This window comes from Mytilus galloprovincialis, chromosome 10 (genome assembly GCF_965363235.1).
Source record: "Mytilus galloprovincialis chromosome 10, xbMytGall1.hap1.1, whole genome shotgun sequence".
Lineage (NCBI taxonomy): Eukaryota > Metazoa > Mollusca > Bivalvia > Mytilida > Mytilidae > Mytilus > Mytilus galloprovincialis.
Window position 1 is genome coordinate 76,285,974 of NC_134847.1, and position 14,770 is coordinate 76,300,743.

The 14,770-nt window shown below is 30.8% G+C and overlaps 1 protein-coding gene across 1 annotated transcript in view; it reads right to left on the reverse strand.

Moving 5' to 3' along the window:
* Positions 1–14,423, reverse strand: part of LOC143048413 (dorsal-ventral patterning tolloid-like protein 1) — a 28,531-nt gene extending 14,108 nt beyond the window's left edge. Inside the window, exon 1 of the mRNA XM_076222095.1 lies at positions 13,899–14,423. Coding sequence (XP_076078210.1) covers positions 13,899–13,950 — 52 coding nt within the window. The 5' untranslated portion in view covers positions 13,951–14,423. The remainder of the gene's footprint in view (positions 1–13,898) is intronic.
* Between the last annotated feature and the right edge of the window lie 347 nt (positions 14,424–14,770).

Consider the following 14,770-nt stretch of genomic DNA (forward strand, 5'->3'; position numbering starts at 1 on the left):
TCATTGTATTTTTTTTTCAAAACGTAAGAAACAATAGACATATAATTCATATTCTCGTTGTCACATGTCAAACGGAATATTTCATCCTATAAGAGTTTCAACCTATCTAAGTTCTTTATATTCATGGGATTTTGTAATATACTATGTTTTGTGATATTTGGGCTCCTATAATATTTCATTGTTCGTGGAAAAATGCGATGGGAAAATACATTATCGTGACGTTATTTCGGCTATTATCAAATGGTGAAATAATTAAATGTATTTATGCAAAATCCGAAATCATAGTAAAACATTATGTAATATTTAAAGTATGGTTTACATGCTAATTAAGTGGGGTCATTTATTATAAAAATATCTTTCACAGTTGTTTGATAAATACAAGCATAAATAACAATCATATCGTATTTGTACTAATGTTTGCAAATGAAACAAGATTTACGCATTTAAAGTTAAAACCGTCTTTATAATGTTGTTTTGAGGTGTGTGCTTGTTCATTAAAATGTACTTTGAAAACAGCATTGATTAGTAGAAATAACGAGCGCAGATGTCACATTGCCTTTATATCGGTTGAAGGTGAATTTATGTATACGGTTAATCTCATACCATTATAAAGGTGTTACATTCTTCATGTGTTCATCCCCCCTTTTTTCAAAAATAATGTTTTGTATAAATAAACTCAAAAGTGTTTGTTCTTTAAGGAAAAGGAATGATACCATATAACTTGTAATTTTGTTTCACAGTATAGTTAAAATATCATAATCTACAGACCTACATGTTTGTATCATTTTTAGAAGATTAAATAACAGTTTGTTTTATTTCATATCGGTTGAGAATAAGAATCTCTTATTGGATATTATATGTTTTCGTTAATTATAAAATTAAAGATAACATATACTGAAAAATTGCACTAAAATAAATGGCAGTATTTCTACGACTGGTTTTCACTCTTTGTCATAGAAATCGTACAACTACTCGAGTTCGCTGTAGACATTTTGAATTTATGAGAATATTCCAAAACATGGTTTCTCAATGAAATAAACATAATAGTTCTTGAAAAACTGGCCATTATTGTGATACATGGACTGTCCGTAGGGCAGTGGTATTGACTGCGACAGCAATAATGACCTCGCCTTCACTATCTTAGTCTATACCACTGTCATGTGGGCATATATCACGATAATGACCAGTTTTTCAAGAACTATTATATAAATAGTACCGATCTTTTAACATTACTGCATGCATAGGGAAGACCAGAAGCAGGTGAGATATTGTACAAAGTGATAGAACTTGACTCCCAGACGGCAAAGGCGGACTTAAGGGGAGGGCCCAGGGCCGGGCCCCCTTTTGTGGGAAGTATCTTATTGGTTTTTTAGGGAATCACTGAAGCATGACGCAAACGGGTCCAATCTTGGGCAGTTCATCGCCCCCCACTTGTGAACATTTCTGGATCTGCAACTGAACTGTCTGCTCATTTACGAACTCCTCTGCGTGAGTTTTATTGACCTCTTGATGGAGGAGAAAGCGTAGTTATATCGGAGCACGAATCTTTGCATAGATTAAGAAAATTAGAATCATACACATTTGTGTTGCCGTAGAACGGTCATCAAGACCAATTTCACCCAGTAGATGCAAGGACAATAAGCCCCCAAAAAGGGAACGAAATTATATATAAGCAACATAAAACCCAAAATAACCATGGAGCTTTGTGACTATTAAATAGCTGTCAAATGTCAACGTTCTCACAGGAAGCTAAAACCTTAGTGAAAATAAACTCATTTTAGAAATCAGGAGTGACATTTTGTATCTGCGCCAGACGCGCGTATCGTCTACAAAAGACTTTTCAGTGATGCTCGATGTGATAGAAATACAGAATTTTCCAACTTATAAGTTTTTTTTTAAATGTATCCCAAAGATAATGCTAAAACAGAAGCCTAATTAGCAAATTATTTATTTACTATAATATTTAAGGACACCTTACAACTTACTTAAAGTGCTATCATGAACCATTCTGACCAAACTATTGTTCTTGTCAAATCTCTACGTAATAACACACATCATATAATTGTAAAAACATTAAAATATTGATCTCTTAAGAACTTTTTAATAACAATTCAGAAATTATTAATATACTTTAACAATGGATACGATGAATAAGCATTATTTATCTTTGTCTTCAACAAAACAATTCATTACAATGAAACCGGAAACGCCGAAAAAGATATGTTTGCCAGTATCGAAGCAACCCTATTGCTCCTTTTTTAACATTTTTTTGTTATCATTCACTTATATCGTTTTACGTAGTTTATGACGATATTATTGATTTCATAAATATTAATATAGCCATAAATGCTCCTTCAACATCAAGTACAATACATCATGTTCTAAGGCGAAGAGACTCAGTCACGAACCTGTATAAGTCAAGAAAGACAGTGATAAAAATAAAATTACATATTTCAAATTTGATGGCTTGAGGTAGAAAAGGCTTGAGGTAGAAAAAAATCGTATTTGTCATAGATGTGTAAAAACAGTCATGGACAGCAATTAATGCAAGAACTTTAAGGGAATAAAACCAACATGTTGGTTCATTCGAAATAACCTGATTTGAAAAATAGAAAGTAAAGCAATATCACTTAACAAATGTAACATTCTTTTTCTCCATTTTAAAATGTTTCTTTGTGCGAAAAAACTTTATTTAGACAAGAGTGGAGAGAGAGTTCTAGTGCACATAATGATTATAATCAGAGTTCGTCTATAGCAATTGGGGAGAAGGCGGAAAGGGGGGGGTCTGCCGGAATGCGCAGAATATTTGACGCAATACGAAAAACAAACCATTGGAATGTAAATACCTTTCTTGTAAGAAGTTTTCTTTATCCGTCTGTGATTGAACAAAATTGATTAGAGGTAAAAAAAAAAAAAAAAAAAAAAAAAATCGACAAGGTCCCTAATGCATATACTGAAAATACTCTAGAGCAATATTTGTACATGAATATAAATGGTGTGGAAATAATATAATGTAATATTATGAACTTGATCTGATTAAAGGACAGAGCGGTTAAACTTAGAAATGCAACATCGAAATATATCATTAGTGAATTCTCCTTGTACCCGTATATAAACTCTCTGTGAATGTTTATTATTTCTCTGACGTAAATCGTCAATGGTCGAAGAACAAATTTAATTTACATAATGGTTTTTACTATTTGTTAAACAAAATTGTATCAATAATTCCAATAGGATATTGTAAAAATATTAATTAGAGGGTAAATGTATTGATTCTAATATGTCTAGTATAGCATAACGTTTTGTCAGAATGGTCATTTAATTATTGTATTCTACTCAGACTTTTTGCGCGCTATGGGATCATACTCTTTAAATGTGCACTCAGATATATCCATGTTCTTAACAACTTCCCTCTGTCACCTTGGAAAAAAGAACCAGGTGTTTGAATGCATTTCTCAAGTTCAAGGTAAAAAAAAATGTAGTTGGTAGAATTTGTACCCATTAATCCCTCTGTAGAAGTCCAGCTAGAATTCGCCATATCCAAGTGGGAGTTTTGGCTTATTCATAACGAGAGATGTGGTGTGTGGCAACCTCAAAACACAATAAAAACAATTTGAACTGCAAGTCTTATTTACATGAGAAACGATAGGAATCAGCAGAAAAAGAAAATGGTATTTAAACTATGAATTGATGTACATATTTGATAATAATTTCTTTCCGTGTTCAAATATATACAGGACAAAATGTACAAGTCAATGATGTATTTGAAGAGAAAGTGCCAAATAACGTAATGTCAGGATTTGTTACTTATTCACATGTACACCATGAGGGAAATGTTGGGTAGCAAAAAGTGTAAATACTTTGTAGTTGGGGTGGGGGTGGGGGGGGGGGGGGGGGAGTCGTGGGTAAATCACTTTAAAATAACGTGGCTTGACCATTTGTCTGGTATAGTTTCCCTTTGGTTTTTATTAAATATAAGCTTAAATCCGTTTATTGGTGTCTCAATATTATGTAAGTAAATATGTTGAACAATATATTCCGTTGAATATATATATATAGTTGAATAAACATGTTATATATTACTAACTGTTTTAATCTATTACATCCTGAGCAAGACTGACCTTAAAAATTCTGATTATATATTCTAATCGGTCTATTGAACAGAAATATAGATATTATTAAATAGACCCATATCTGAATCGCGTGACAACCTGGTTCGCCTACATTATATAGCAGGTCTATTTATAAAAAAAATAAGATGTTGTAATTTCCGAATATGCCAGTTTGCAACCAATTTTTACTTATTCTAAATACACCACATGACCTGGACCTCAACAAACAAACAAGTAGTAATCAAAGATAAACAAACTACTTTCATTACAGTATCTGCTATCCAAAAAGAGGAGATTAAAGACACTAAAGATGCAATCAAAAACCACAAAAACAGACTATAAATGCTATGGCCAAAAAGACGAGTTGCAAAAAGACAAATAAGTTCACAAAACTCTACACAAAAAAGTCCTATTTTAGCATGATGAACTCTTCCGAAAACGAGGTTGAACTCAAGGACCAGTAGTTTTCTGTTCCCCCAGTGACGTCACTTGTGCTTCTCGTGTTAACGGTTACATTCGCTGCCATGGATTTCCAATCAAGAATACCCCCCACCCCCCACCCAGAAATAAGAAATAGTGATATTCTTTAGCCATCAACTAAATCATGATGGTGTCATAGAGATAACTATACTTAACAAATGCAAACACTTCCTTGAAAGTTTTTCATTCACATTTATATGAAACCTGAAGATGACGAATATGAGGGGGAGGACAGGGGGTACCCTTCTCCCTTCTCCCACCCCTCTTCTCCTTTCTCCTACCCCCCCTTCTCCTTTCTCCCATTAGAATAAAACATCTCCTTTTGAGATATTTTTTCTTGAAATATTAGATCATTTTTTAAAAAGAGAGATATTTTATTTTTTCTCCTTTCTCCCAGCCTTCCTCTCCTTTCTCCTACCCCCTTTCTCCTTTCTCCCACCCCTTTCTCCTTTCTCCTACCCCCTTTCTCCCTGTCTCCCTTACCCCTGTCCTCCCCCTCGAATATTGTGACTGTCAATTAGTTTATTTTTTAATTGAAACCATTATTGCTATCGATCTTTCTGCATAAATAATGACTTATTTTCAAAGTATTATAAAATTCCATATCATATATCTATTACATAATTAAAAAAAATCTATAATTGATGAGTTTTTACAAGTTTTTGGTTTTAACATGTCTTCGGTGTGATAATAAACTCGACTTTGCTGAATACAAAAACTTCTCGTAAAAGGTCATTTCATATCCCAGATGGTTTGAAAGTGATAATATAACTTCCGTATAATAACGAATTATGTATACCTGTATACAAAGTAATACAGACATTAAATTCTCTGAATAGGGGTTTTCCACTGTTAGTTTGTATCTGTATATGATAAAATATGGCTGAACCTATTTTTATATTGATGAAACTTGATCAACCAGGATTCGGTAAAAATAAAACCTATTCAGTTTATAAGTGTATTCATGTGTCACTGAAATTAATTGTCAATTCTCATTTTGATATCAATCTAAAGCAATAGTCATTTTTTTTTCCAGTGACCGTTAATAACACGTAAACAGATTTACAGAATTAACAATTATATTGGACAAGCACAACAGACTACACCAAATGCCAACATCCGAATTTTCTGAAAAAATAAACCCAGACTCTCAAAGAATCAAATATATTTGAAAGTAAAAAAGAAAACTCCAAACCATCAAAATCCAATTTCACGAAAAAATAAAATTAGAAAAAAAAATGGACACACAAAGACAAACAATATGAATTATCAGATATATTTGACAGCACAAATCTACCCCAACCATGCACCTAAATCCGACTTCTCCGAGAAGAAAAACGAACGCATATAGACAAATAGCAGTATTTACCAAACTTTGGACAACACAAAAGACCTGACTGACGCATACAACACAGCATGTCTTGGCAAAGGGACACACGAGGTGGGGTTAAATCAAAAGTGCGTACACAATTGCCCTTTGCTTATATCTACCATATGTTGTAAAGGTACAGCTCGCGCTGAACAACGTACAAAATTCATTAATCAACAGGATGATACAATTTGAACAACTTTGAGACGTGTAGTATTGTCTCTAATTTTTTCATTGAAAGCCCCCGATCCTAAATTAAAGACTACATTGTAATCATATTTGTTTTGATACTAGCGATGTCAAAGCATCAACGTTAATTTGGTAAAAGTTTTCTTTCACCAGGTAAACTTGATCTATTTGAAAATCGTATGTATCAAAAGTTTTCATCAAAAACTTGTTTAAGAAAATTTTGATCCGGCTATGTTTTTTTTTGGAAAAAAAGTTTGTTTCCAGTTTTTGGAGAAAAAAATAATTTGTTTTTGATTCTGAGAAAAAAAAATTGTTTGTTTCACCCTCAGCTGCCACTATATGTAATGCTAAAATTGAAAGAAAAAAATTGTTTTCGACTTGTCGCGAAAAAAAAGTTTGTACAGAAAAAAAAAACCATAGCCCCCAAGAAAATGATAAAAGTGACAACGGGCCTTTAGATAAGATAACAAAGAGCGGTATGAATAACAAAGAAGCTAAATTCATTCAAGATAATAATAATCTATTTTATTATTGTGTCACATATTGATTGACATACATATCATACAACAATATTAAAACACACATAGAACAATCAATACCCAGTTATATCATTTGGCTTATGAGACAGATTGCACAAAATATATATACATGTTCTTAAAAATCCAACGATACCTTTGATGATACTGTATTTTTAAAACTTATTACTATGATTTTAGAGTATTTTTAACATGATGAAGAAAACTTAAGTAAAAAATATTTTAAAATTTTTCGTAAAAAAAATATTTACTTTACATACATCTAAAACTTCACACATGCATACATCTAAAACTTCACACATATATGTTCAAGTATGGACATCACAATATGGCAACTAATTACATAACAATTATTTATGTAATAATTATGTCATAATGAAATTATCACAATTTGATAGATTAATCCTTCTTCTTTCTTTTGGTACCTCATTTATGAAATTTAAAGAAAGATGAGTGGAATTACATCTGTTTAAGGATGTACACCTCTGAGAAGCCAAAAATTTCTAGAATTAAACTTTTTTTTCTTAACCTGATTTTTGGGTTATTAAGACTGTAACAAAATAATTGGTGAAGAAAAAATAATATGGTGGTGCACTTCTTTTTTTGCTACGGACCTTTGAAAATGCCCAATTTTGATGATTTTCCCATTTTTCATTGATTTTTTGGGCTATTATCGTGAAAAAAAATCACAGTTCCACAATTAAACTTTTTTTCTTACTTTCTATAAAGATGAAGTGGACCAATCTGAATAAATTTTACTTACAAAAACTATAGGTAGGTGTTAATATAAGAAAGTTTTATCATATTTTGACACTTTTTTGTGTAAAATTTACCATGCTGTCAATTTTGTATTTTTGTGATTTTTCTCCGTTTTAAGAACAAAATGCATATTATTTCAATTTTTTGTTATAAATGATTGAAAAAATACATATCTAAGAAATTTGAAAAGACCAAAATGATATGGGATGTACATGATTCTTGTAAAATCATTTTTGGTATCCCTCACCCATTTTCGCAAAATTTTGGCTAAAAATACTGACTTGATTGGTTGTAAAATTTGAAAACTGGATTACTCAAAAACCATTCATTGTAAATGCACAATTTTTTCACAGATTTATGTTTGATTATAATATTTTGTAAAATTCATTGATATTTTCCACTTCTATCACATGTTTTGGAAATAATTCAAGAACGAGATTTCAACGAGACTGAACGAGACTGAAAAGTCAGAAGAATACATCCTTAACAATCTTTATCACGTCACAACTATCAAAACATGGTGTATTAGTATTACAATTGAGAAAGTTCATCTGTTAAAAGCTTATTCAAATAATAGTACATTTAAGGTTTATTGGACAATATATAGTCGAGTTTTGGCGTTTTTTTTTTTTTATTTTTATTTCTACCGTTTATACATTATGGTATGTATACGTTTCTACTTTTTATGAATCAGATTTTAAAATTTGATTCCGTCGATCAATTATTTTGACAGGTATGAAATTAGACGTTCACTCCATTTGATTTAAAATTTTCTTTCAAAGTAATACGATATCAAAAGTAAAATATAATTATCAAGCCTGTTTCACCAAGATGCAGTACAGTAAACTTTCGGTGATTAGATATGCACTGTATTCCTCATGATTTAACGTAAATTGTGAGTTGACTGGGTGGGAAGAATTTATTTAACTGGTGCTTTTGTATATCAACAGATTTAAAAATGTTATGTTGAATATGAACCATGAACATATATTTTTCAGTTTCTTTTGATTCATATGCAATTTATTTGGATGTCATCTATATATTAGCCCTTTTAAATTTTGATGTCATATTTACTTGAATGTTTTAGATGATTTATAGTTGTTTTCAAATATTTAATACAAACTTTGAAAGAAGAACAAATTGAATATCATATCATTTGGGTCTAATTGGCCAAATTTCTTGCGTACAAAATTATAATAAATATAAGATGATGTGGTATGAGTGCCAATGGAAACTCCCCATCCAAGTCACAATTTGTAAAAGTAAACCATTATTGGACAAAATACGGTCTTCAACACGGAGCCTTGGCTCACATCGAACAGCAAGCTATAAAAGGCCCCAAAATTACTAGTGTAAAACAATTCAAACGGGTAACCAAACGATCTAATTTATATTAAAAACGAGTTACGAGAAACACTTATCACATCAACAAACGACAACTACTCAACGTCAGATTCCTGAATTAGGAAAGGTGCAAACAAATGCAGCGGGATTATACGTTTTGACAGGTACCAACCTTCACCCTTATCTGAAACAATAGTGTAACATCACAACATAGAGACACACTATAAAAAATCAATTGAAATGGCTTAACTCAACCAAAAGACACATTAACACAAGTGAACATACATCTAACGAATAAGCCTAGTATCTTTGATCAGTATTTGCTATACCCCCGGGAAAACAGTAGATGATATTATATGACAAGGTATTTTCTTTATCCCCGAGAAACCCGGAGTTGATGATATTAGATGACAAGGTATTTTCTTTACCACCAAGAAACCAGTTGATGATATTACTAGTAAATGGCCAGGTATAATTGGAAACTAATTATGTATTGGGCTTAACTGGTTCCACACGTATTAATACCGGGAGTAAAACAGTGTTTGTTTTTATGAAATAATTGTATCAAATTCCTATTCAAATAAAAATAAAACGTTGAAAATTGCTTTTAGAAATTTATTTAACTAGCTAATCGGATCAGTAAATACATCTAAACTTGAAAAGAAATAATGTCATTCGTAATGGAGGAAAAACTTTAACAAAGATATACTTTAATCCTATAAATCAGAATAACACAAGATAAGATGATCATATTGTAAACGTCCAGTGTTAAATATTTCAAATGCATATCCAACTAAAACTTGTTGATACGATATGAAGATGGACCGTGCATTATGTCTAACGTCAAAGTTTATAAGCAACCAATGAAAAGAGTGCGCATAAAAGCAATGTTACTTTACTGGGACACGTTATTCTGACGCAGACCCTACTAGTCATAGCTCTTAATTCTAAATGTCATACGTCAGCGTCGAAGCAGCAGATAACATTTTTTTTAAATTATGGTAACTATTATAATTGCACTCAAAGCGAGCACGCTACCAAGAGACACCGAGAAGGTTGAAATACACATGGGCATACTAAAAATCATATAGATCAGAGTAACACATTGATATTGCAAAGATACCGTTATTATTTTACATTGAAAATTAATATTTATGTCCATTAACATGAGATCCACTGATCAGTATCAACACTATCAATAGTATAAAATGTTATTCGCCTATTGAAACAATATGTGCCTTTTGAAACCAATTCATTCGTAATTTCATATAAATAAAAATGAAAAGATTTTTTTCAATAATCATTTTATTGTGTCAATTTTCAACTTGCTGTACTAATTTGACAATTAGATTAAATCATCGATGAATAATTGGAAATAGAAATATTGAAATTAGCATTGATTTTTCCGTGTCTAGAATGTAATTCAAAGCTTCATTTCCTAATGGAATCAATTTCTACCAATTTCTTTTCAATAATGCAGATATTTAAACTGTATAGTGAAATAAAATGATAAAACATTTAGCCCGTATTAAAATCTCAGTGGGAATTTCTTATCGAACAATTATATAATAACTTGACATTGCATTTCCAGTACTATCCAATTAATTTCATAAATGCTTTGATCATTTTATAAATTTGTGCTCGGATAAATGCTTTGATCGTTTTATTAATCAGTGCTCGCATGTATCTTTATGAAAACGTTTCACAGTTCTTTTTACAGCTCATTTAGCATCACAAAAGCTGTTAACCGGTAAATGATATATTTTTGATAAAAGGTAGTGTGAAGTTTGTACGGAATGAATAATTTCCCAAGGATATAGTGTTTTTTTTCAATTTACAGAAGACAAAATCACAATGCATGTTTTCGGAGAATGCTACTTTCATCAAGTCCTTTTAGTGGTCTACAGAATTTGATTTTTAATCTTTCCAATTTACCCATGACTGATCATGACTATTCAAGATTTCTCAAAGTCCAACAATATTAATGAACTACGAATTGATGAACTTCTTCTTGTCTTGACTTTTTATGAAATATTTGTCAACGGACGTTTAAGCAATTAACAACGAATCATAGTGTAAAGTTTTAATGTTTTAAGCGTCTTAATATCGTTATCTAAATATAAGATTTTTTGTCTACGTTTTAACTGTCTGTTTTAAGCAACCCTAATTTTTTATTTTATCTATTATTATTACAGCGAAATACTTTATCTTTATATGTCAAAAGAAGTATAAAATAAATGTGACTGCTTAAGTAAAAACCGTCGGGGTAAAAATAACAGTTTTTATGAAAAATTTTCAAGCTAGAAAAATTAGTTCAAAAGACGTGCATCAGTATTGAGGATCGGTTAATATATGTAAAATGTTCATCACTATACATGGTAGTATATTTTACTCAAAGAATCTATGAGGGTGCAGATTGAGGTTTACGGAATAGATATTAAAGGACTTAAAACAATAAAGAATAGAGAAACATGGCAAAAAAAAAAATAAAGAATAGAAAATAATGAGATGTATGAATATAAAGAATAAGAGACAAAAAGTATACAAAGAAAAAAGAAAAATGGTCTTAAAAATAAAGTGTACATTGACCTATAATGGTTTACTTTTATAAATTGTTATTTGGATGGAGAGTTGTCTCATTGGCACTCATACCACATCTTCATAATACAAGAAGCCCGTCCAGACTCTCATCTATGGGAACATTGGAATTACATCCAGTTTCTTGTTTATAAAAACTTTCAAAATATACAAACGGATTAAAAAATCTTTGTTTCATTGAAAAAAGAAAAAAAAACCCCACCTTATCTAATACTTAAGTATGTTTAATAGTTTGAAACTTATACGTAACCTTTCAAAACCTTTTCATTTTTATTATAAAAAGGCTTCTCAATGCATTATCTACAACATTTATCTACATCAATAATCAAACCAATTTGTTTAAATCACGGACAATAATACATATTATAAAACCAAATAACTCTTAAAATACACAGTTCACGTCGGGTTTTGACAAATTAAATGCTCATAGTTGTGTATAGTTGTATTCATGATATTTTAATATCCAAAGTACTTTAAAAACAGTTAAAAACCGATAGCTGGGCCTTCCTTTGTCAGTGTCAATGTCAATTTTTTGATAAATGAATTCTACATAATCGTTATTGTTTTGCTATAGTTGAAGTTCAATTTTACAAGTCTTTCACTATGGGGAAGATAAACGCGAGCACACATGCAACAGAATAACCTGAATCATTATTTATTGAATCAGAAGGAAAAGAAAAGAATTCTGTCGTTCAAGGACTAATATTATCAAAAGTTTTACACGCTATACACACACATGAATCATATCTATTGGTAGCCTTTTTGGTTGATTATATCTAAGGATCTTTAATAGACTTTGTATAATTGATAGTCAGATAGTAGCTTTTCGTCGATGGTATTTAAGTCGTACAGAAAGGCAACAGAAATAGAAGAGGATTGAATTTAATCAGAATACAAAAATTCCAATTCAATTTTAAGGTATCTTTCTAAAGATATAAAAAAAAAATGAAATTTAAAGTTTTAAAAGTGTTGTCCAATATCACTTCTAACGTATAATGAGAGATATGTTGAAAGAGGTTTGGTACTCGGTGAAGATCTCTGAAGGTGTTACTGTTTTTTTTTAATTAGACAGCTGAGTAAAAAAAAAGTGTATCTGAGCCCCACTTTATTTTCTTTATATATTAAAATTCTCCCCCTTTTTTGACTCCACATGCGTTAACAACCTAAGTTAAGTGATATTGATATTTCATGTCTGTTATGTTCGGATCATTTAGTTCTTATTTCTGAATCTACCAATGGCTTACAAAAATGCCCTGATAAGCTGTTTATATTTCAGTAGATGGTTTTAACAGTAAATATTGAGAAAACAAAAGTTATAATTAAAATAATCTGGTAAAAATACTCCATGTCTTTCATCCCACCCCTAAACAAATTCGAGATCAAAAATTCAAACCAGGACAAATATACCTTATCCGTAAAACAAATATACTAGGATCAAAAATACAAATTTCACTAATTATGTCTTCAATTATATAGTCTTAGCACTTTAAGTACATTATATTTTTATCTTTTCGGCGTTAATCCCCTTTTTAAAATCTTATTCAAATATGTGTATATAAAAAGTACATTTAAACTGCCTTATTTTTTGCGATTTCACAAGAAAATCTTGTTAAATATTTCTATGAAATAGGATACAAATCATACTTATAGTGTTCAGGACTTAACTGTGAATACAAGAATTAAATTCATTTATAATGTGATTAAAATGGATTTTGATTTTGATATTTACACTGGAACTTAAAATACATTTATTAATCGTGGACATTAACACAGCAGTAAAAAAATATAATCTATGACGTAAATACAATTGTAATTTGAAATGTTAATGGGTGATGGTATTTCAGGTTAATTGAATCTGTTGTAACTGTCATGTTAATAGAAATTATAACAGTTTTTTCGCTATGCATATTTTTCTGCATAAGAATTCGTTTTATCACCAAACATAAGACAAAACAAATCTTTTCTGTGTTCTTGTGTTTGTGTTAAGGTATTATTGATAGCAAGACAGTGGTGATTTTGAATGAGCAGTATTAACTGCTCTCCCACACTACTAACGAAAACTAGAATAAAAAAACGGTTTATGATAAAACTATACGACAAATTTTACATTTTTACGTCTTGTAATCTTTTTAATATATAACATAGCTAAGATTGACCTTACTTCAGTTATGTCATAATGAAAACACAAGCAGATTTGAAAATGATTAATGCAAACATATAACTATAATGACCCTGTAAGTATAATTAGTTAGGTTAACAACATTTTAATGTTTTATGCTCTATTATCTACGAGTCGTTATTCGCTTTTCTCCCGGTATCAGAGTGTACAATTGATTGCTGATAGAGTGTTGGGGTGAAACTCCACTTGCGGTACTCATGGCTACACCTTTTCGGACAGATTTTATTTCGGTGGAGGAAGTACCCGGAAAGAACCAACGAAATTCGACATGATAAAGTGTCAGTATACAACAAAAACACACAGAACAATCTTACCAACAAAACAAAACTTACCTAATAAGACAACATTTTTCGAATATTTTAATAAATCCAAATTTTTCCACATATCTATATAGGTTCAAGTTGAGCCCTCATGTCGGTCCAGCGTTAACTGTTTTTGTGAGCCCGCCTGATCTGATCACTTCTTTTATTATTTAATATTTCCAATTGATTGAATATAATATTAAGACATTTAATATACTCCCATTGTTTTAATTCCATACAATGATATCTATCCTCTAAATCGTTTAATATAATTCATTCTACCCGACATATTCCCATGTATCCTCCATGTATACCGTTTATTGACTGACGATTTAAATTTTTGTTTTGGATAATCCACTCTGCTTTCAATGTCTTTAAAATCCAGAGTTTAAAGTAATGTAGTTTGTGTTGAGAACTATACCAAAGGGATTTAGACTTTTCGCTTCGCTTGACTGGCAAATTCATTTAAACGACATTTTCGTATTTCTGTATCATTTTACTTTTAATTAAAACGACAAACATGATCTATTACTCTCACATGAAAAAAGTAGCCTAGTACGTTCATTCTTCTCTACGTACTAAAACATATTCTGTTACGCACGGTGAACTGAGTCTCCAGGTATAAACCTATAGAGAGATATTCGTTTTTAGGATCGATCCTAGCAGACATTTCAAAGCCATCGATTTCCATATGAAGTTACATGGAATCGACAAAAATTTCATCGTACGTTCATTTTACCTGTTAACGATATATCTTAATGGAACAATTATGACAAGTTAATACAATCTACAGGCGTAAAACGGTAATGATTTTACTGCGATTAACTGTTATGATGATAATATTTAGATAAAACAAATAAGAAACTACAAAATGTGCACAAGTATTGGATGGACAATAATTA